This window comes from Aythya fuligula, chromosome 1, assembly GCF_009819795.1.
Source record: "Aythya fuligula isolate bAytFul2 chromosome 1, bAytFul2.pri, whole genome shotgun sequence".
Lineage (NCBI taxonomy): Eukaryota > Metazoa > Chordata > Aves > Anseriformes > Anatidae > Aythya > Aythya fuligula.
This window is the reverse complement of record NC_045559.1, coordinates 64378986-64403232: the sequence shown is the minus strand read 5'-3', so window position 1 is coordinate 64403232 and position 24247 is coordinate 64378986. Positions and strand designations below refer to the sequence as shown.

At 38.9% G+C, this 24247-nt stretch overlaps 1 protein-coding gene across 13 annotated transcripts in view; it reads right to left on the bottom strand.

The window, feature by feature from the left end:
- The window catches only part of ERC1 (ELKS/RAB6-interacting/CAST family member 1), a 296379-nt gene that overhangs the window by 210541 nt on the left and 61591 nt on the right, over nt 1-24247 (bottom strand). For 9 of the 13 annotated variants that reach the window (XM_032208161.1, XM_032208143.1, XM_032208195.1 and 6 more), the window contains exons 3-6: nt 20990-21406; nt 4520-4594; nt 2458-2613; nt 581-664 (exon numbers count right to left, since the gene is read on the bottom strand). In XM_032208161.1, the coding sequence (XP_032064052.1) occupies nt 581-664; nt 2458-2613; nt 4520-4594; nt 20990-21406 (732 nt within the window). The remainder of the gene's footprint in view (nt 1-580; nt 665-2457; nt 2614-4519; nt 4595-20989; nt 21407-24247) is intronic. The other 4 variants (XM_032208169.1, XM_032208206.1, XM_032208231.1 and 1 more) reach the window with 1 other exon arrangement.

Here is a 24247-nt window from a genome sequence, read left to right as displayed (position 1 = left end):
AGAATGCAGTGCAAAGGAAGTTAAGGTAGTAATGGGTTCTCCCATCTCCTTGATGGGACATTATGAACACTCAGCAAATGCACTACCTTCACAGCAAAGGAAGAGCCTAAGTTCATGCTGCTAATATGAAAAAGTCAGTTTTAAAAAGTGTTCAGCATCCAATTTCTGCCATTTTCTTGTGAAAGAATGTTAAGAGGATTCAGCACATGATTTTGAAATGTTATAAATTATTTTTATTCCACTAGGGAAAGTGAATCTCTTTGAAAGTCTGGCCCCAGAATGGGTGCTGAATGCTTTTGAAAATCTGTTTCAATAGAGAAAAATAACTTACTGATTAAATGAATCATACCATTAAAAAACAAGCAATAGAACTAATATAAATGTTCAGTTGAAGAGTGATGTTATGGACACCAAAACCACGTGAATAAAATGCAGCTACAGGGCTGAGCAGGCTGTTAGTTCTATGGTTATATAAAGTTTTAAGGAAGGTAAGAGAAGAAAAGTTACCCCGAAAGCAAGAGAGCTAGAAAGCCCCAGTGCATGGCCACTGCACACAAAAAATAAATCTTACGGCAGAGACCTCGGCCTGGAGACCAGCCACTCTTTTTTTCAGGTCCTCCCCTTGAACCTCTTTGGCACTTAGCTCTTCCTTCAGTTGCTCTACCTGTCACGACATTGTTATGCTTTAAATGTTTATCATTTGCCATCTTCTAGTTAGCCTGTTTCAAACAAGTAACTAAAAGTGACAAAGAACTGAACAGAAGGATCAACATTGGTCACTCATTTTCTCGTCTATTCTTCATTAAGTCTTCTCAAAACAGAATTTCATGTCTCTGTGATTTCACATAGGCTGCCAGACAAATATTTGGTTATGAAACAAAGATGTATAGTTATGGTTATGTTTATATATGTCAAATATAGGGCACTTCACCCAACAGTTTTGAAACTGGAATTCACCAGGAAATCAGGACAGGAAAAGGAAGGTTTTACAGTAAAAAGAAAAAAAAAGTTAATTATCAAGATACAGTCACACATGACTATACAATACAATATTGAAAGAAAACCCAATAAAGTTTTGTGCATTTAAAAACCAGAGCAGGATAGCAAGATATAAAGAATGGAGCTGGTTATGACTCATGAGCGAATAGTTACCAAAAGGGAACAAATTTTCTGCAGGAAAAGTAATGAGCAGATGCAGTAGACAGAATAGACCCAGAAATTAATCAAGTTGCTGAACAGACAGATCTGTAAGAACACAGAGGGAGAAGAGAAGGAAAAATAAATTGTTGCTAATAAGGGAAGAAGAAAGGAAGGAAAGAATAAAAGAAATTAAAAAGAACAAGGAATTTTTTTTAAAAAAAAAAGGATAGAAAGAAGAAAAGCATCTCCCCCATTCCTAATTTGGAAGGGGGTATCCTTCAGTTCCTAGAAGCAAAACAGTAGGATAAAGGAGGAAAGTGTAAAAGAATAGATGTGGTTATCTTGAGGTAAATCAGTGAGCTGATGTGAGGGAACTGGAAGAAACATATACTTACTTAATGTTTCTTCTTTAGGGCAAGTAGTAATTTTCCAAGAAACTTTCTCCAGCATTCTTTATATAAGACAAGTAACTTAAAGCACAATAAATGCAGTAGGTCGGAACTGTTCAGGACATGGTAATTTTAAACCTCTGTTCCAGAGATTTGTGCAGTGCTTTTAAGGAGTATGCACAAGTTACTATGAAAAGCAGGGCTGCTGACAAGAAACCTAAATTTACCGTGCAAGGGAGCCTGAATCTTTATTAGAAGATGTTAGGGTTCCCTACCTAGAAGACTGAGAAACACTTCTTTGAGAGAAACAAAGAAGCAATTGATATTTATCTATAGTACAACTTTGGCTATACACTGACACTGCAGTGTTCATCTTTATGTCTGAGGACCAACATATCTCACTGTTGTATTTGTCCTGAGGCACAAATATTCCCAAGTGCATAAATTAATAGTGGCATGACCACTGTTGTAGGATCTACTCATATTCTGACTCCACTACAAGAAGAGCATAATGGAAAGCTGTTACACTGATAGTTCATGTTCTTTTTAGCCTTTGCATAATAAAACATAATTTATTCAACAGGTCACAAAAAGAAACACACTTTTTTTTCTCTCTCAATAGACTACATTTGAGAAGACTATAGACAAAATAAAACTTGAAACTATAATGGATTATCAATAGTCTAAACATAACCACAAAATACTTCTGAAATAAAAGAACTATCATAATGCTATTTTGAAATTTGTCTTTAAAATTCTCTTAATTATTTTAAAGGTATTTTATTGGCTTAGGACAACATACAAATAAACTCTGACTATTTGCCAGCACTTGAATGGGAAACCTGATAACAGGTACTTTCCTTAAGATTTATTCTATCTGTTTCTTAAGGCTCATTTTGTCTTACTACTGTCACAGTTTTCTCAATACCTTATTTTTCATGAATTTGGAATGACTACGGTACACCTCCATTTGCTTCATTTCCTCTTCACGCTCCTCTGTACTCAGAGCTCCATTTGACTTCAACATCTGAATCTCTTCTTCCAAATCCCGGAGGCCACGCTCCATGGAAGAAATCTTTGAATCCTGAAAAGGATTAGAAGAAACAGATAGTGACATACAGCTAGATGATTTGATAATATATCTTAAAAGTAAAATATGAAATGATTTGTTGGACATGTACCCACCCTTGAAATCTTGTCCCTAAGTTTTTACAGAAACAAATCTACACCTCCTTGCATAACATCTGTCTGAGTGCTCAAATACTCATTTTTCATTTTTTTTTTTACACCTTTCAAGGCAAACAAGGATTTAGTACTGAGAGGAAACATGGCTAGGGGCTTGGACACACTATACCTAAAATAAATAAAGGACTACGAAAAAAGGTTGCCTTGTAAGGCTAAGCCAGCATAAAACAAAGAAATTTAATTCTAACTGAATGAGCAGCATAACATGGCTGCAAAAATGGGGAAAAAAAAAAAAAAGAAAAAAAGGGGGGGGGGGGGAGAGAAGGAAGACAAAAGGTTTGTGTTAATAATAATTTGTGTGCCAGGTCACAAATGGAGAACATAAAAAGCACTGTAAGCAAGGAAGACGTGTAGCAATCTTTTTTGTGTATATAAAGCAGTAAAGGATGTTCACGCATTCTGATTCATATACACAACATATAAAACATGTCCATCATTTAAAAATATACACCTGGAACAATGAGAAAGCCTATCTGCCATTATCTTCATGGTTCTACAGAATGAACAGAGGCTTTCAGTTTACCTGATTTACTGTTTCTTTAGAAGTCTTACATGTTAGGAACAGCAAAACCTGATTCATACAGCACACAGAGTTGCACACACATTTTCTATTACATGCATATGCCTTTATGAAATGCAATCCATTAGAGTAGCTTTTTTTTTTTTTTAAGTCAGTGTCTTCAAAACATTTTGTCTTTCCTGAAATACAAGATTTCAAACTATCCCCCATTCTTATATAGACCAATCCTTCATTTTTTGTATGTGTGTGATAATCAAATCATAGCTGAATAAAAGCTTAGAAGACCTTTTTTTTATTATTATTCATAAGATATGATTGTTCTAAAGGACCATTTTGAAGATGTAGTCTGATTCCCTGCTTAATTTTTGATGCTCAAGTTAAAATTGGAAAAGCAGACTTTTGCTACAAAAAATTACAGAGGTATCGAGGTAAAGTTCTACACTGTAATTTATAACAGTATCTTAATTTCAGCCCTCATATAATTTCCAAGAAATACCTGTGTTTCTCTTTTGATAATAAGACTGCTTATTGTTACCAGATGGTAAATTAGTTCTCATTGCTCTGAACCATAAAAAAGACTAATAAAAGAATGACAGTAAAAGAAAGGCTTTGAAAGCACAAAGATGGGAAATGACTACAGAAAACACTGAGATGGAATGGACTGAGTTGGAAGGGAAAAAAGGAAGGAAACCAAAATAATAAGGTTCAGACAAAGAAGGAGGGAGAAAGAGAGGAAAATTCATCCAGAAAAGCTGCATTTAAGATGGCATACAGACATCTTTCTAATTGTAAGACCCATTCTTTAAGTGGATTTTGAGGTTGCAAATTGCTAACATTATTAACACATGGAAGGTGAAGCAATGACATTTCAAAGGTTGATAGTGTAAAAAGGAAGTAAACCACATCATCACAAAGAACCACTAGTACATCACACTCATCTTTGCAATACAATGGACTATTAGTTAACTGAAAGAAATCTCTATATGCTGTTGTAGGCAGGCAGTAAGCAGTTTTCATTGTGTTGTGAAGCAGTTATGTGTCTTCCCTGATCAGTAATATAAAATAAAATAATAAAAAATAAATATATTTCTTTTAAATTAAATTATTGAATTAAATTCTCTAAGAAGACTTGCAAAATAGTATGGTATTTGATACAGTCGCTTTTCCTATGAGAATCTGTTTTACAAAGCATATGCTCTCCTACTGGCTATATGCAACCATTTACCTTCATCTCAATAACAGTTTGCAGAGCCTTTGTCTTGGCTGAGTCAGGAGCATTTTCAAATCGTCGATGTATCTCCTGTGTCAGCAGAAAACAAAGCAAGAGTTAGCCTAAAGGCATTTTGAGCCATTTATCAAATAAAAACAAAATTACTACAGCTTTCTCTTTCTAATTCACGGCATAATTCAACACTGCTCTCTGATGTTACCAGTTCCTTTATTTTGTTTTATGATCTCTCATATGAGAGAAAGGATACACAAATGTTCATTCAACAGAATCACCATCTCAGTTGAAAAGGCACAATACTTACCATGTACTTACTCAAAATAAACTGCTAAAATGACAGATGAATCCACTAAAAGAAAACTATAATCTACCTGGCAAGCTAATCTAAACGGATACTATTTTCACATGGAAGTGTCTACATCATTTATTTGACTAGATGCTTACTGAAAACAATAATGCTGTAGTTCCTGTTTCAGCAAGCTATAGGGTGCAGCTGTGTTGATAAACCTTTTTCAAATTTTTTACTCCAGAGTAGCAATGCTTAATGATGTAGGATGAAAATCTTTCTCCACTGGGGTTAGAATTCAGCCAAAAGTACATGACTGGCTATCACATTGCTCTAAAGATTGGAGTTTGCAAACAGGAGGATACAAATGTCCATGTGATATTTCTGTTGATACCAATTCACAGAAGCAGTATGCTTCAGAGAGCTCTCTATGAAATAAAATGACAGAAAGCAGAAATAGCTTGTTCTCCCATATGCAGTAGGTAGATGTTTCAAAACAACAAATGGAAATACAAGAGAAACATATTCCACTTTTTCATTATTTGTGTTAAAATAATATTGTCCTTACAACAAACACTAATATTAAATGTAGGCATGTGAATACGTTTAGGATGTTAATATTATATGACATGAAAGTACTTTGGTGCCCAAAGGCACCAAAGGTTATGAACTGTGATACCAGTTAACCTAACAATCTGAGTACACACGCATAGTTTAGCCACCAGTCCCCTGAAACCCCTGGAACACAAATCCAAAAAGCCATCCACAAGCCTGAATTTTCAATACAGATGGTGAATGAAGAGAACATACATGTATTATATGGTAGTCATACATGCAACTTGCTCCATACGATCAATTACTTGAATGAGAAAAGTAGAGTTGTATAGTGTTTTAAAAACACTGAAAACATTACCTATTTTTAAGTTTCCAGAGTGGACACAGTAACTCTATTCATGCATTCACCAAACAGCATATTGTTGGAAAAGCATCCAGATATTTTACTTCTCTTGAATGGCAGTTCTGTAGTCTTTGATGAACTCTCAATGCATTTACTACCTATTTGGTTGAAGTGAACAGCACGGCTTGGAATGATCTATTGTGTAAGAATACACAAACATTTGAATGAGAGTGACTTCTAACTATTCTTCAGCAGGGACTCACATATCCCACATCCTCCACACCCTCCTTAGATTCTCAAAGTCTTTTCCTGTGATTCTCAGATTGAGAGGAACCAACAAAGTAAGACACATGGTGGCCTTTTTGTAAAGGCACATGTAGCACACTGAGTGAGGTGGTATTTGAGAACACTCTTTGTAACACACACCCTATGTGCTGTAACACCAAATTATTCTGTAATCTTTGCTTGACTATGAGAGCATCAACTGAAAATACACACATAAAACAATGCCTCTCAAAGAATGACACAGCTTCTCTTCTGTGTCAAAGAATGACACAGCTTCTCTTTTCAGAGAGAAAACTAGTAAAAACTGTCCACAGCTGAAGACACCCCAGTCACATGTTGTGGACATTCTCAAATTCACGTCCACTTTAAAAAAAAAAAAAAAAAAAAAAGGCTATGGGGGAGGAGAAGAAAAGAGGGTTTGAGTAACACAAAATACATGTATGGGCAAAAAGGAATCATTTTGAAAATGATTCTTCACCATTTTAAGCTTTGATAAATCAAAAAGGTGAAAAGTATACTATTCAGAATAGCATGAACTTTCACTAAATGCAGAAAGTTATGTCCCCAGCTGTTCCTGTCACGTCAGCTGTACAAGCATCCAAAGACTGTTATTGTAGAAGAAAATGAAAAAGCTTGATAATAGAAAAGAAAAACAAACAAATTCCTGTGAACTTTTGGAAACTGAGAAAATGAAAGATAAAGAGGTCAAAAACGAATATGTCAGAAATCTGTTTTGAATAATATATTGTTTTTATTTTAGTGGTGCATTTATGTACTAGATCATTTCCAGTTGTGCAGAGACATGGTCTCTGACCTTAGACCATACAAGCAACCTACTACGGAAATGCAGTAGATGAAACACCCAGTATGAGAACAGCATGTCATTAAAGGGATGCTGGCACAACAGCATCTGCTTTTGACATTGCACAGCATTTTCCCAAATAGAAAATTATTTTAGGCTTTTTCTTTAGAAAGGCTGTCTCTCCACTGTCTGAAACGATGCTTTGCACAACAGCAAACGATGTGTCCTACTTCTATCATCTTAAATAGCTTCACTGTAATTTAGGTGAATTATAACCTGCAGAAAAACAACACCTCCCACCTCTCAAGTGCATAGTAAGGACTTGATTTTGGCAACCTGCCTATGATTCTGACAAGACTGAAAATAGGGCCATAGTCACACCGAACCTCCCTATAACACAAATTTAAGTACGGCTGCTAGAAGAACATCATGCAAAAACATCCTTCTTAACATTGAAATATAAGTTATGCACTTATCCTTGTGGCAGAAAGGAGAAAGCTTAGTATCTCTCCGACATATTCAGATTATATTGTGGACAAATGCCACATAGAAGCTTGAAAATTAGTACTTTCATCATCAAAACAGGACACTGCACAATAATTAAAGTGCAGGGCCACATGTAGGTATCAGGGTCAAAAAAATACAAAACTAATCCTTTTTTCTTGTGACTTATCCATTCTGATCAAGTAATAAAACATCCTTCATTTCTTCTATCTTCATGCAGAAAGAACTTTCATATCTAACTGATACTGTTCCATAACAGATTGGTAAGATTCAACATCGGCCATCCTTTGAATCAAACTTAAATTATAATAAGGGATGAATTTTCACTTCAGCATTTCATCACTACCAATTTCTAATTAAGAATAGTTATTTTCCTTTTCTTCGAACAAGATATAAACTAAATGTTTGTGTCTTATTACCTTGCATCTGCCAACTAGGTCTGCAAGGTAGTACTGTATCCCTGTGAGAAATAATACCATAACTGTCTATCTAGCATAATTACATAGAACAGCTGATCAAACGTACTAAGAACATTAAATATGTAAAGGATATCTGTGATAATGTAATTTTAATGCACCCCAAAATATCTGAAGGATGTCATATTTTAAATGTATTTAGTTTGTTGCTTTTTTTTTCCTGACCAAGAAGTGCAAAAACAATTGGAAATTACAGACTATAGTTCAGAATTGAGGGAGTCCTCAATACTGAGCAGTATCAGCACTACATCTAGAAAATATTAGCAACTTATAACACATGCACATGATGATGAAGGGAGGAATTTATTCAGAACCTTTTCTTCCTAAATATCCTGGCCATATCATTCATTGCTACTCCCCCAGTTACTCCCACATGTGATTTTGCAAGGAATTTCTCAGAAACATGAAAGTGCACTTTAAGTGATGACATTTTCAGGGAAGTAGGCTTCATGCTTAAAAATACAGCAACTTATCTTTCAGTATTACCATGAGATAAGCACTTTCCAAATGCAGAAGAGGACACGCCTTCTATTTCCTGCAGAACCCACCTATAATCAGGCAGCATATATCACATGGAGAATGAAGGAGAAAAATATTTGAAGGTGCTCTTCCATGCATTAATTTGTTTTTAGTAAAAAATTGCTAAAAATGATACAATGTGCAATTCAAAACACCACAGGAAAAAAAATAACTAGCCTAGCCATGCCTTTATATGGTCAAATACGATGTTCTGTGTAGCATGATCTTTGCATCATTCAGCAGACTGGGTAGTTATCTAATGTTTGTTTTTATTCTCCAACATGTAGTCCAGGCCTTACTCAGAGAACATTACACTTGTACTTAAAGTTTATTTTCCCAGATGGCTTCTGTCAATCTTTCACGTTTAAATTTTTGAAAGAATTTAGCACCCTGGTTTCTATTATAATGAAATGCAAATATTATAAACCAAAAGAAAATTTCAGGAATGTAGTTCAGTGTTAGCATAAACTATCATTGTTACTTTTAGAAGCTATTTAATGTACCAAATGGATCTATAATTGTGTAGAAGCGCAAATTGTACCTGACTAACCTGATTTTCCTCTACGATGAGATGACTGGCCTCGTGGACAAGCAGTGAACAGTGGGTATGGCATATACTGAATTACTGGGGCCTTTGACATTGCCTCCAAACATCCTTGTAGCCAAATTGGTGACATACAGACTGGATAAGTGGTTTATGAGGTAGGCAGAAAATTAGCTGGACTGTCAGGCTCAAACTGCGTTTGGTGGACAGCAATATAACGTCCAGTGGGCAGCTGCTTACTACTGCCAATCCTTGGAGCTTGATACTGTGGCTGATACTGTACGGTGCTTTTATTAACAATCCAGGTTATGGGATAGGTTGCACTCTCTGCAGGTTTCCAGAGTATATCTAATTTGGGGAAGACACGACTAGTGTGGTCTTGCTGGAAGGAAGAATAGAAAAAAAGACAACTGTATTCTCCTGGGCTTTATTAGCAACAGTATAAATACCACGATGAGGGAAGCAGTTATTTCACTCTATCTGGCTCTTGTGAGACCACTCCTGGAGTATCGGGCCCGCCCAACTTTGGCCTCCCCAGCATTAGGAAGACATTGAAAAGCTGAACAGAGTCCAACAGATCAATATGGATAGGACCTGGAACATACGATGTAAGAGAGGATGAGAGAACTGGGTTGGTTCAGCTGAAAAGAAAAGGCTTGGGGGGTGAATCTTGTTGATGTCTAGAGCTATCTAACCAGACACTGCAGGGATGATGATGACAAACTCTTTACAGAAGTGCACAGTGGAAGGATGAGAGTCAACAGCAAAAGATGTAAATTTTGACTTACAATATCACAGAATCACAGAATTAGTTTGGAAAAGACCTTTAAGATCATCAAGTCCAACTCTTAATCTAGCACTGCCAAGTCTAACCACTAAAGTGTGTCCCTAGCATGCTGGAATAGGACTCAGAGCTGTTGCAGAATCCCCATCACTGGAGAGTCCCAAACTGAGCAGGAGGTTGCATGAAATGACTATTCTGCAGAATCCAATTATCTCTACTAATTGGGAGCAGAAAGCAACTGAGTATCACAATTGTTTAGTTTCAGGTTTCCTACGAGTATTTTTTAAGAAGTGCTCAAGCCCAGTAATTTGATCTATATTTCAACAACACATAAAACTGGACTGAAAAAAAGAATGTGCAGTAAGAGTCCTCTATAATTTATCTCATTAGTATTAGAGTTTTGCTACTGAAAAAATACAGTTGTAGAAGTTTGGAACCAATAATCACAGTAGTTTCTTCAGAAATTACTTCTGTATGTCTCATTTCCTGTATTTGTGAACATAATCAATGTAATTCCCTGAACAATAAATTATTCATATTAGTAATGAGCATAACTTTGAATCATGTGCTGGAAATTCAACACAAATCAATAATGGAGGGCGACAGTTGCTTTGAAGCTCATATACTCCTAGCTAAAGAAATTCATCTTGATGTTTTGCAATTTGATGAATACATTCAGCCAGTGATTTCAAAATCCAACCAAGAACTAAAATACCAGCACACACAAAGGTATCACTTAAAGTGATAACTAGCACACAGTTTCTAGTTCATCTCAATGTTCAAATCAGCAGAAAACAAACGCAAAATCCTCCAAAACTTCAGCAGTAGATTAAAAGCAGGAGACAAAGATGAGAGAGACCAATTCAGACCATCTTACTAGTTTTAAGTAGTAAATCATTGTGTTGAAGTCTTGGCTACAGGAGTATAAATTCAAAAGCTAAAGAAAAGTTGATTAAAAATAAAAATACTGTTAATTTATAACTTTATTTAATAGATGTGCTATTCAATCTTTTCTTCTCTCCTATTTAAAGAGCAATAAACCTATGTTTTCTACTTGTTTCTTAAATTAGCTTCCAAATTGTTAATTGTATTTTCAAATTTTACTTTTATACTTTCCTGTACTGAGAAGTTTCACACTTACAGAAACGAAGTTCCACAAACATCAGCTCTGCTGAAGAAAAGTGTAGGATAACATTAGCACTTCCAAAGAAAGTATGCCTGAAGCTGTCATTTGTAAACAAAGACAGTCATGTAAAATATACTGACAAGCAAAATCTTTGAATATAAGGAGATATCAACAGGCTTTAAAGCTTAATTATTTTACTTATAAACCTCAGACTGGTTTCTGCCTCTATAATTGTTTCAGATGGTTTTAAAAATGTCACCTAAGGGAATCAGAGGTGCTAAAGTGAACTATTAGTCAGAAATTTTGGCTTTGTCTAAATAAAAAAAAAAGACATACCTATTTGAAGCTTCAGTAGCTCATTCATATAGCAATAATTTATTTGAAATAAGTGTATAACACAGTAAATAAAAAAATGTAAATTCATAATTTTAGGCCTGTATGCTGAAAAAAAATGTATGAATAAGCACATTGAAATTTTTGTAGATTATTTCATGTTGATGAGATCACAACTATTACACAGAGAAAAAAGCTTCATGGATAGCTGTAGTTCTGCTTTTTTCTATTCACTTAATTACTGCCGATTATTAAATAATTAACTAAACTCCACAAAAATCAGAGATTTTCTATATAAGAATTGGAAGGTGTTTATGATTTCTTTGTAGTCTGGAAAGACATGAAAGAAAGAAATAATTTTTCACCCTAATTTTTCAACCTATTTTTTGGGGTTGGAAACTAGTTCTGCGAAGAAATGTCATGCAACCAACCCCTAAACCAAGGAAGGATGAAAATAATTACTTTAAAAATATTTAGCCATCATTCTTTTATTAAGACCACATAACACATTCCAAACTATAACAGGATCAAATAAAAGCATGCATAATTTGTTCTTTGCACATTTTGCTCTCACGTTGCAATAGCCCAAATTCTCAACTTTTGTTCTACAAAATTTCAATATGCTTGAAAACTAAAGAAATCCAGTGATTCTATCCAACACAGGAACTATTTAAATTATCTTGATTTAAATAATTTCTCCCTGCTATCCTTGGCTAGAAGAATGAAAAAGCAGCAGAACAAAGCAGAAACTTCATTTTTTAAGTCATTAGAAAGGTGTTCTGTACTACAATGGCATGAAAGTTCCAGCTTGTGAACCAGGCTATATACTACTGCTAACCTCTCTCTAGAAGTGTGTCTTATTTATGTTGCAAAATCTTGGAATAGGACAAAAGCGTTCTTTGAGATAACTCTAATTGCTCTAATTAAAATTGCTAAATCCTTCTCTAAGCCTGGAGCAGAAAAGGGTAAGAATTTTAACACATGCATGGAAAAAGAACTTCTTTGCACAACTTGTCACAGTTAATTAAAATCTGCTCAGATAAGGCAAACAACCTTTCTTTTCACAGGGCATTTTAAAATGGCAAAATCACTGTTCAGCAGTCCTCAGATGGTATATTCACACAGCACAGCCTACCTACCCTTCTCACTGAGCTCTGTGCTCCTCCTGTTTAGCTGTCACTGCATCAAATTAGATAATTTAAAGCTAAGCCAGCTACATCTGTATTATAGCCTAGTAGGTCTGCTCTCTGCTGTGCCAGAAATATACTCTAAGTGGAGACACTGGAATGAAGGCTCACAGAAATGCTGTGTTACTTCCTATAATAAAGTAAGCACTGTTTGATTTGAGAAAGCTACAAATACGGATCAGTCCTTGTAATAACGCCACACTAGGTTACCATAAAATAGTCCACAAAGTGGATGTTGTGGGGTTGCCATTTCAATGCACTCTGAAGATGAAAACAAATAATAGCTTTTTCTGCCATAACCTCTATCCTTAAGCCCATTTTAAATGTCTACCCCTATGAATGATCCATTTCAGCAACTACCTTACATACAAAACCACCCTTTACCTGTTAAATACTGTATTCCTAACTCCTTAATTTAGTTTTGCACTTGGAAGTATTAAAAATGCATCATTTGAATAGACCCAATTATTTTAAAAAATCAAAATATCATTCAACTAAACCTGCAATTTACTAACAAACAGTTTTTGTGATGCAAAATGCAAAGCTACTGCTGCTTACTCTTTCCTTGTTCCATACCACGCTATTATGCAAACCTTGAATCTAGAACTGACCCAGGAAGAAACCTTCTAGGAATATTGCCTCCGTTCTCTTTTGGAATAGAAGGCGATAGCCAGCCATCTGTCCCAGGGCTGGATTCACAGCTTTCTTTCCTATATTTTTATGTCTAATTTTTGTCAATTAATTCAAACGGCTGTTTTCCTTCATTACGATGAAATACATCACCACTCTGACTACTACATTGGCATCTTAATGAACGCCTCACCCCACTTTTAATGCCTGCTTGGCCTCAAAGTTTGCACCAACCACTCCCCTCTCCCAGGAGAACCCTAAGGCTACAAGATCACCATTTGACTTAAACGGAGAGTTGCTTCTGATCTCTTGCTGAAGGTGTTGACAACAGCCTCATACAATCTCGGCCACAATTCGTTTGCAGGACTTACATATCCTTCATTGCAAGGACAAGTTAGAACTTCTATGCAGTAAGAAGGACTAACACTGTGCATGACTTCTGTGGCACCTTTTCAGGAAAAGCCAAAGGTCAGGGCTATGCATGTTGTCAGGACCCTCAATGCATATTATACAAGGTACTATGGGATTAAAGGCTTCGGAGGAGGATCAGGTAGATACCACTGAGCACAGTGGCCAATGAAAAGAGAATACATTTGGGAACTTCCCCTCATACACCCTTCTCGGTCCTTAGGATAGCAGACATCAAAGGCTATCCCTGTCTGAGCGTAAGGAATGCAGTAACCGCTGTATTGGACTTTCGGAGGGCTGACTTTGAACTGCTCAGGACACTGGTTGGTGGAGTCCCTTGGGAGGCGGTTCTGAAGGGCAGAGGGGTCCAGGAAGGCTGGGCGCTCTTCAAGAGGGAAGTCTTAATGGCGCAGGAACGGTCTGTTCCCACGTGCCCAAAGACGAGCTGGCGGGGAAGAAGACCGGCCTGGCTCAACAGAGAATTGTGGCTTGATCTTAGGAGGAAAAAGAGGGTTTATAAGCTTTGGAAAAGTGGGCAGGCCACTAAGGAGGACTTTAAAGAAGTAGCGAGGCTGTGCAGGGACAAAATTAGGAAGGCCAAAGCTCATCTGGAGCTCAATCTGGCTACTGCCGTTAAAGATAACAAAAAACGTTTCTATAAATACATCAACACAAAAAGGAGGACTAAGGAGAATCTCCATCCTTTATTGGATGCGGGGGGAAACTTAGTTACAAGAGATGAGGAAAAGGCGGAGGTGCTCAATGCCTTCTTTGCCTCAGTCTTTAGCGGCAATACCGGATGTTCTCTGGATACCCAGTACCCTGAGCTGGTGGAAGGGGATGGGGAGCAGGATGTGGCCCTCATTATCCATGAAGAACTGGTTGGTGACCTACTACGGCACTTAGATGTGCACAAGTCGATGGGGCCAGATGGGATCCACCCAAGGGTACTGAGGGAACTGGCAGAGGAGCTGGCCAAGCCACTGTCCATCATTTATCAACAGTCCTGGCTATCGGGGGAGGTCCCAATCGACTGGCGGCTAGCAAACGTGACGCCCATCTACAAGAAGGGCCGGAGGGCAGACCCGGGAAACTACAGGCCTGTCAGTTTGACCTCAGTGCCAGGAAAGCTCATGGAGCAGATCCTCCTGAGAGTCATCATGCAGCACTTGAAGGGGAAGCAGGCGATCAGGCCCAGTCAGCATGGCTTTATGAAAGGCAGGTCATGCCTGACGAACCTGATCTCCTTCTATGACAGAGTGACGCGCTGGGTGGATGAGGGAAAGGCTGTGGATGTGGTCTACCTTGACTTCAGCAAGGCTTTTGACACCGTCTCCCACAGCATTCTCCTCAAGAAACTGGCTGCTCTTGGCTTGGACTGGCGCACGCTTCGTTGGGTTAGAAACTGGCTGGATAGCCGGGCCCAAAGAGTCGTGGTGAATGGAGCCAAGTCCAGTTGGAGGCCAGTCACTAGTGGCGTCCCCCAGGGCTCGGTGCTGGGGCCGGTCCTCTTTAATATCTTCATCGATGATCTGGACGAGGGCATCGAGTGCACCCTCAGTAAGTTCGCAGATGACACCAAGTTAGGTGCGTGTGTCGATCTGCTTGAGGGTAGGAAAGCTCTGCAGGAGGATCTGGATAGGCTGCACCCATGGGCTGAGGTCAACTGCATGAAGTTTAACAAGGCCAAGTGCCGGGTCCTGCACCTGGGGCGCAATAACCCCAAGCAGAGCTACAGGCTGGGAGAGGAATGGTTGGAAAGCTGCCAGGCAGAGAAGGACCTGGGAGTGATGGTGGACAGTCGGCTGAATATGAGCCAGCAGTGTGCTCAGGTGGCCAAGAAGGCCAACGGCATCCTGGCTTGTATCAGGAACAGCGTGACCAGCAGGGCTAGGGAGGTGATCGTCCCCCTGTACTCAGCTCTGGTGAGGCCGCACCTCGAGTACTGTGTTCAGTTTTGGGCCCCTCGCTACAAGAAGGACATCGAGGTGCTTGAGCGGGTGCAGAGAAGGGCGACGAAGCTGGTGAGGGGCCTGGAGAACAAGTCCTACGAGGAGCGGCTGAGGGAGCTGGGCTTGTTCAGCCTGGAGAAGAGGAGGCTCAGGGGTGACCTTATCGCTCTTTTTAGGTACCTCAAGGGAGGCTGTAGCGAGGTGGGGGTTGGCCTGTTCTCCCACGTGCCTGGTGACAGGACGAGGGGGAATGGGTTTAAGTTGAGCCAGGGGAGTTTTAGGCTAGATGTTAGGAAGAACTTCTTCACTGAAAGGGTTGTGAGGCATTGGAACAGGCTGCCCAGGGAAGTGGTGGAGTCACCATCCTTGGAAGTCTTCAAAAGACGTTTAGATGTAGAGCTTAGGGATATGGTTTAGTGGAGGGCTGTTAGCGTTAGGTTGGAGGTTGGACTCGATGACCTTGAGGTCTCTTCCAACCTAGAAATTCTGTGATTCTGTGATTCTGTGATGTGTGAGTATATTCTGAGGACTCCAGTGAGTGCATGCCATAGCACTGCTGTGAGCAAAGACAGATTCGCTTGGTAGCGCGTATGTGCCTGGTAACAACCCAGAGACAAACAGCTCATCATCACATGAACTGCTGTTGGAAAGTTTGTCCTGATATCCCTTGTGAAGGAACATGAAAATGGGACAACACTGCTGAAGTCTACTGTATCTGACAATAATACACACTGAGCAGCCTATTTTTGTTCCCCTTGGGTAGAAACAATGCAGATGGTTTTGTTTTTATTCTTTCTTCTAGGCAGATGGGAAATTTGGGCCAGGTTTTTTTTTTTTTTTTTTCCAAAAACTCTCAAGAAGTTACTCTTTATTGGCTGTGACACCATTAGTGTATAATCACAGGTCTTTGTTCAGGTAAATATATTCCTAAAGACAGATAGTAATGAACAATTCAAAAGAGAAAGGATTAACCAAGTTGGTGTAATTGTGTTGGACTGTCCTTATGAAACTTAGTTTGACCGTAGTAATCCTAGTCTCTAGAACATCAGATGTGGACACAATCACACAATATTCTTCCATAAATTGCACTGATATTTGGTGTATCTATTACTCTGTGTAGTGGAGAAAGGACATACATCTACTCAGTGCATTTAGCATTTTGGGATGAGCGGGAAGGATGTCCAAAAGAGCACAGCAAGCTTCGTTATCTTTAGAGCTATGTGCTGTCACTGCCATCAGTGATCATTCCGCAGCAGGTGAGTTTGGAACAATAAAGTGGCAGTTAACATCAGTCAGGAGCTATTCTGAAAGTTGCAGGTCCAGCTGCTGGATTTCATCAAGTATTTCTTGCTGGTATGATAATAATCTTGTTTCTGAAAGTTAGGTCTAAAATACCAACAGCAATATGAATAATTTTCACTAAGACTTGAGGGGTACTCAAAATAGCAACATCTTTTTATAAGCTATGAAGCTTAAGCTTGTTTTCCAGGGAAGAGGAATGTGATGCAATCGCACTGTCATCTGCTGAAGTCACTGCATCCAGATGTTCAATAAGACATTTAATTTTTCGTTATTTTATGTTCATGAGAGACTGCCGTCTGTATCAGTGAATTGCCAAATACAGCCTACATTATGCTTGATACAGGATCTTTCCTTTGGAAATGTAAGGAGAGATTACTTGAGCTTCATGGTATTCAGGACAATATTCGGAAAAATTTCAACAGAGCCAAAATGATAAGAGATACCTCACGCTATCTGAAGGAAAATCCGTTTCATAGGCTGGATATGGTAAACTGAGACAGTTCTCCGGGAGATGGGAAAAGACATGAAATATCTTCTGTATGAGGAACAACTAAGTAGCAAATGACTTCAGCCTGCAAAAAGAGAGAACTTGAAAGGGATATGACAAAAATCCAAACTCACAACTGGCACAGAGAATCCCAGTAGCGATCACCTGTGCACTGTCTTCCAGTACACGAACAAGGAGCCATCTATGAAGCTACTGGGAGACAGGTTCAAACCCAAAGGAAAAGAGGCAGGTTCTTCCTGCAGCAGAGAGCAGAACTACAGAACCACTTACAAGATGATGCCACAGATGCAAAAGTTTACACAGGCTGAGTAAGACACTAACCAAGTACTTATATGGCAGATCCATGGAGGATACTTAGCTGACAAATCACAAGTTCAGGAAATACCCAAGGTGTAAATCGTTTGGAAGATGGGAGAGTGTTAAAGAAAAGTAATGTGTTTACCCTGCTCTTACCTTTTCCTAGATGTCTGTGTACGGTCACTATTTGAAACAGAAAACTTTCAATAAAGTGATCCTTGGCCAGAACCAGTACAGCTATTCTTTAGTTGCTTTCTTAGCTCAGACTTGTGGTTCTGTTAAGAATTTCTTTTCCTCTGGAAATTAGTGCAAACCTTACTTTAATCACAGTAATAGCAGTAGCTGAAGAAAGCAATTAATTTACTTTTGAAGGTCAGACTGCTGGCCGCTGCACCCGCACCATCTGAGAGACCATCTGATGACCTTGAGTCAGAACATCACCATCTGAATTACACGTAAGCCTCAAAGCTGGAAAATGAAGGGATACCTTTCCCTCCAGAATGCAGACTTCTATTACTATTCCTAGTTTTTTTAATTATTTTTTTAACCAACAGCGTAATACACATGCAACCCAGTACCTGTGAATTCTGACACCTCAGAACTTGCTTTGGCTAAGATGGTCTGAGCTAAGATGCTACTGAAGTTTTTCTCAGCTTTTCTGATGTGTTAGGACATAAAGTATCCACAGTGACCTCCCAGCTCTTGCAAATCCTTTGGGGATATTAGTGTTTCTTTTAACAGCAGTATTTAAAGAAGAGTTTAGCACACCTTTTCAGATACTGGAAATACCAGTTAAAGAACAATCAAGAAAGTAGATGGCTTTCTTCAAGACAGCTCAGAAACTGCATAGTTAGTATTTGGGGTATCAAAAGGCTAAAATAACTTATGGATTTGGAAATACAGATAAATATTCAGATAATGGAAGATTAAGTGGGGAAGGTGATGCAGATAGACCTAGGAAGATCTGCACGCAGACCACTTCCAACTGTGGGACAGTGATATTAAATATGAACCAGATCTCACAGAACACAGCAGCATGGTGCCCAAGAACTCTTCAAGTTTACCAGCTTGAGTCTATAAGCTTGAGGTAGTAAACTTGCTTCAGAGGCAGTCAGTTACAGTTCAGCAACATACCCTAATTTTTCCCAGCCTTCTGGACCCCCACACATGAGACTCATTGTCATGGTTTTGGCTAAGATAGAGTTAATTTTCCTTGCAGAGGCTTTTATGATGCTGTTTTGGATTTTTGATGGAAATAGTTTTGATAACAAACCAATGGTTTTAGTTGTCGCATAGCAGCCCTTACACCAAGTCAAGGACTTTTCAGCTTCTCATGCTGCCTGCCAGCGAGGAGGCTGGGGGTGCACCAGGAGCTGGGAGGGGACACAGCCAGAACAGCTGGCCCAGGCTCACCGAAGGAATGTCCCATACCACGTGGCATCATGCTCAGAAATAAAAGCTGGGGGAAAGAAGGAGGAAGGGGGGGATGTTCGGGGTGATGGCATTTTTCCCAAGAAGCCATTATGCGTGCTGAGCTCTGCTTTCCTGGAAGTGGCTGAACTCCTGCTCGCTGATGGGAAGCAGAGAATGAATTCCTTGGTTTGCTTTGCTTGCATGTATGGCTTTTGCTTTACCCAGCAAACACTCTTTATCCCACCCCATGAGTTCTCCCACTTTTACCTTTCCCATTCTCTCCCCCATCCCAGCTGGGGAGAGCGAGTGAGTGGCTGGCTGGTGCTCAGCTGCCTGTTGGCATTAAATCACAGCTCTCGTGCAGACAAGCCTGAGTTGTCAACGTAGTCGAGCTTGGAGCTCAAGAATAACACATGGGTGCTAATAAGCCCTTCGTGATAAGGCCCAGTTCATTATGGAAATAGTTTGGCATCTCCCACATAGCACCATGTCTCTGAGGTTCCTACAGTGCTCATCTCCAAGGCTGTTTTTTACATCATATCAACAGCTTGAGCTACAAGTTGCAAAATTCCCGGCTTATCCTTCTCAGTGCATTAGCCATGGGTTGGCAGTAAAGAGTAATTAAAGTATGTTAGATAAATGGCATTTGCACTTAGAAAATCAATGTCATCTCTACCTTCTCCAGGAAATCATTTACCATAAACATTAAGATTTAAATAATTGATGATTTCCAGACGTGTGAATGAAGTGAGAATTCTTATCTTTCAACATCTACTCATCATTGAGCAGAAACAAAAGAGACCGCATTCCTAAAAAAAATTACACAGCTCCCGCCAGCTTTTCATTTACGTTGCCGGACTTAGAGCAGAAACAAATGGAAGCCATTTGGGGCTCTTCCTGAAATAGATACAAGAATTGGAACAGAATTATCATTGGTCACTAAATAAAGGAAAAACTGTAGTGTAGAAACTCTGGAATCATATTATCTTCACTCCAGACACTCAAGAGATTACTGCTCTAAAAAAAAATAAATCTGGCCTAAATCTGGCTCAGAAATGCAATGGGGTCTTGCTTTCTTATATAAATGCTTACAAGAGCACTAGTACAATGGGTTGGGCCATGGAAAACATATAAATAAGAGGTATTAGGAAGTATTTATTTGCTCACAACACTCATTTCAAAAACCTTTTTGCAAGACCTTGCTTCCCCACCTTCTTAGAGAGGGGGCTTAGATCTTGCGTATATGTCAGGCTTTCAAAAAAAATGCTGAACCACAAAACAGAGATATAATGTACAAAACCAGTCATAGATTCACATGCATACATTATACATACATCTATAGCCATCAATTCATGCATTCAATCTGGAGATGTATATTAAATAATCTTTACAGAAAATTGTACAATTAGTGAATACATGCATATAAGTACGTACCTGTGCACATACACAACACACACTGAATTACTAGCCTTTCAGAAGCATAGCAATTAGAATGCTTTAGAAGGCTGGTTGACTACAAGTGGAAAATGCACTTAACGTCAAGGAATTTAATGACACTGGCTACACCATACCTTATTTATTTTCCTTTATTTTTCTAAGATGCTCGTATTATCTGTATCCTATATTTTACTGTAATCAGTTTGGGATAGTGAGTAGTGAAGAACGCCTGTCATCATACTCCCCTACTGTGCGATACAGACGTAATAGCACGTTTTCTTTTCTGTTTTAAGAGAGGTGGGGGAAGGGGTTGCAACATTTGCAGCAGTGTCCCTTTAAGTAATCTTTTTTTTGGCTGTGCATCCAGGGCAGCTAATAGTTTTATCAAATACCCTTCACAGCAAGACGACTGTTTCCATGGAAACTGTAGAGCAATCATCCATTACTCCTGCAAAGATTTCTCTCAGCTCTCTCCTAAATACAGGTAGCTACTTTCACTGAAGCTAAATTTGAATGGAAGAATACATTTTACCGTCCACGTTTCAATTCACTTCCAGAGTTTCACATGGGGGCAATGGGGAAAGTGGGGCCTGAGGCACAAACCCCAGGAAATCACACACAAGGAAGTTTTACGACAGGGAAAAATTCTGTTGTCTGCAATATAAAATACAGCTTATAGATGTAAAATTCTTTCCTTACAGATGTGAAATGGAAAGGATGGGAAATTGAGAACTAGAAATGAAGACCGGAGATGAACCCAGAGCTTGGTCACTTACCTCTCTCAGCATGTTGTTTTCTTTTTCCTTCTGTTCAAGAAGGCTCTCCAAGTGGTGTACGTGCATCTCTGCTTCAGCCAACCGTCTTGTTCGCTCATGATCTTCCTCAGTGGCTTTTGCTGACAGACCTTTACTTTGCAGCATCTCCAGCAGCTTTTTGATGGACTCATCACGTGCATTTAAGGTCTGTTTCTGCGTCTCAATACGCAGTTCCATCTCTTCTAAGGTTTTACGTAGCAGGAAGAGTTCCTTGGCCTGGCGTTCATGCTCTGCATGAAGCCGTTGGAAGTTCTCCTCTGTCAGCTCTGCCACAAAGGGCTCACTGGTTCTAGTGCTGCTGTCCTGCTGAAACAGTTGGTTCAGGTCCCGCTGGATCCGCAGTTCATCTTGGAGAGCCTGGATAGTCATCTGCATATGCTGAAAGAATAAACAAACAAAATCAGAGGATTCCCTCCACTGGAGAAATAAAAAGGACAATATGAACCACTTCAGTCTTCCTCAACTACCAACAAAGAGGAAACTTCAACACTGACAGAACAATATTGTTTTTTGAAAGCAGAATTTTAGAGAAGAAACCGGGTTTTCTATAGTACTTTCAAGTCCCTCCTTTTATGCATGGTAGAGGTTGCTTAACACTAGAAATCTTCTTGAGTGATACTGCCACTTCCACCAACCTGAGTGAGTCACCATTTCAAATCCAAAAATCCAGATTTTGCTGGTAGGCAAAATCTGAGAGCTTCAAATATTCTTCTTCCAAGTAGTTGTCTATGCTACAGGAGAATTTTGCATAAGAAGTCCTGGATGAAAATTACTCTCTTGGCAAAGCAAAGGGACACATGTCTATAAAAATATATGTACTATTTAATAAAATGTAATCAGCCACAGAGGCTCCTCTAGGTCTTCAGTACTGACACTATATATAGTCCAGATCTCAGTTGACTTACAGATGAGGCTTTATCATGTCAAAAAGAAATACAACTACAGAAAAATGGGTATATGCTGACTGGGGGGCATACAATTTTATGCACGAGGATCTTAGTAGAGAACAGAGACTGCTGTCTTACAAATAAGAAAGTGCAGTCAATCCAATGATCAGCAGTAATTTGTGGTTGTGCAAGACAATAAATCCTATCTCAATGACTATGAATACAGTGAGATAAGTGCGATAAAATAGGAGAAGCACAGTTTGCCTGGGAAAAATCTTTACTTCATATATAGATAAACATTTGTGTTCCTCTCTGTAAGACAGAAGTATTAAGACAATAAGAAGGAAGTACTAAGATGCTGAACAAAGGCCTGATTACCAGGGATGAGATACCCACTGTGTGATATATCTCAACTCGCTTCTTGAGAGTGGCAGATGTGCTCACAATTTAGTCTGAATGTGAACAAGTCAGATGGCTTGTTCTCTGGGGTTTACTTTTGTATTACAGAAATCAATATCTGCAATACAGCTATTTCCAGTATTCACCAGGACTAAAGTATAAGTTAATAGTATAAACTGTTACCAGACTTGATGCTGTAAAGACACTGTTAAGGTCTGTAATGTAAAGACGGTGCCAATTTTGTATGTTTGACATAAATTCAAGTAGCTCATTTCACTCAAACATTGTGCAAGAGAAGATGTAAAAAGATTTAGGTTGAAGTATTACTTCAAGAATTTATTTACCACAATTGCTATATAAAATTCCTTAAGGATATTCACAAACTGTCTGGACACAGTCCTGAGCAACCTGCTCCAGGTGGCCCTGCCTGAGCAAGGGCGATGGACCAGATGGCCTCCAGAGGTCTCTTCCACCCTCAGCCATTTTGTTATTTTATGATACTATGAAAATACAATAGCTAGATATATGTACTGCAAATACTATATTCTCTCTTTAACTCGTTTTAGATTTAACAGTCAGTTTGGTTGTAGGGAATAATGCATAAAGGCAGTCAAATCCCATTTTCTTTACAAAGGTCAAAACTCCAGAAGTACTTCTCCTTTTGTGTTCTGGCCTGTTAGAGGACAGTTCAGTCCTCTTAAGTGGTTGTCACTGAAAACTTGGCTGAAAACCAGCCACAGCAACAGAGTCTTTCCAGCCAGATCTCTGATGCAGCTGTTGGAGTGACTACACCAGTGCTGATCCTGGCACAGTGTAGGGTTGGGAATGTGCAGCCAAGGAGCTGGTAGAGAGAAAAGTGGAACTATCCCTTATGTTATCAACATAAACTGAAATCAGCTTAAATGTGTAGCTTCATGACTGATTTAAGGTGCTCTAATTGCCTTTTCTTCTATTTCAATAACACAATTCTTGGCAGTTAGTCATGCTATTAATCTAAAAAAATAGGTCACAGAATCTGTGTGATAACTTGGCATAGGTTTATTAGGTTAGGGGATAATTAATTACTCTTCTTAAATGTAGATTGCATTTATATATTGGTAGGCACTTGGATTTATTTTCAAGTTGACATTCAGTAGTACAAGAGAAGAACAGAAACATCTCAAAGGAATCAGTTTGGATTTGGAAACCTTTTTAGCCAACACTTTTTTTTTTTTAAATGCAGATTTCCATTTTTATTCCTTGTCATTCCTCCAAACCACAGTCAGAGTAAGAATGTCAGAAAACCTCCAAGCTTTCAACCTGAGGCACTACTACAAGTGTGCCAGTGTGCAGGTAGGCAATCAAAGCTACTACAATCTGTTCAATTAACGTACAGTGATCGAGCTGTAAGAAAAAATCCACTGTGCTCATGAAAAGGTTTGCCTTATCTGCACCTATATAACATGAATAAAACCAGTAGACCTTACCAGCAGAAGCAAGAGAATATCCTTCTATTTCCTTAAACTTAAAAATGAATTACCTAACTAGATACAACTTTACAATTCCACAGGAGTTAATTCCATTTGTAAATATGGCTTTGAGAAGCCCTACTTATACAGAGCCCAGCTGTGTGTTGTTCTTCCAGCTAACAAGCTCCCACATGCTTCCACCTGCCTCTCCACATACTGCCTCCTCAGCGTTTCCTTTCTTCCAAGCAAGAAAAGAGCTTCTTCTGAGCAACCACATCATCTACTAAATGAGATGACTTCCTCTACTCAGTGTTGTCTCGGAATCAAACTTGGGTTATTTATAAACATCAATGGACTAAACCACCACAACCAAATTCCTGCATTCAAATTTTAATAATTTGATCTGCTGTGAATCTCATTGCGGGTTACACAGGCAAATATTCCGTCTCATAGACCCACAGGAATTATCTCCCCCAAAGCTGGGA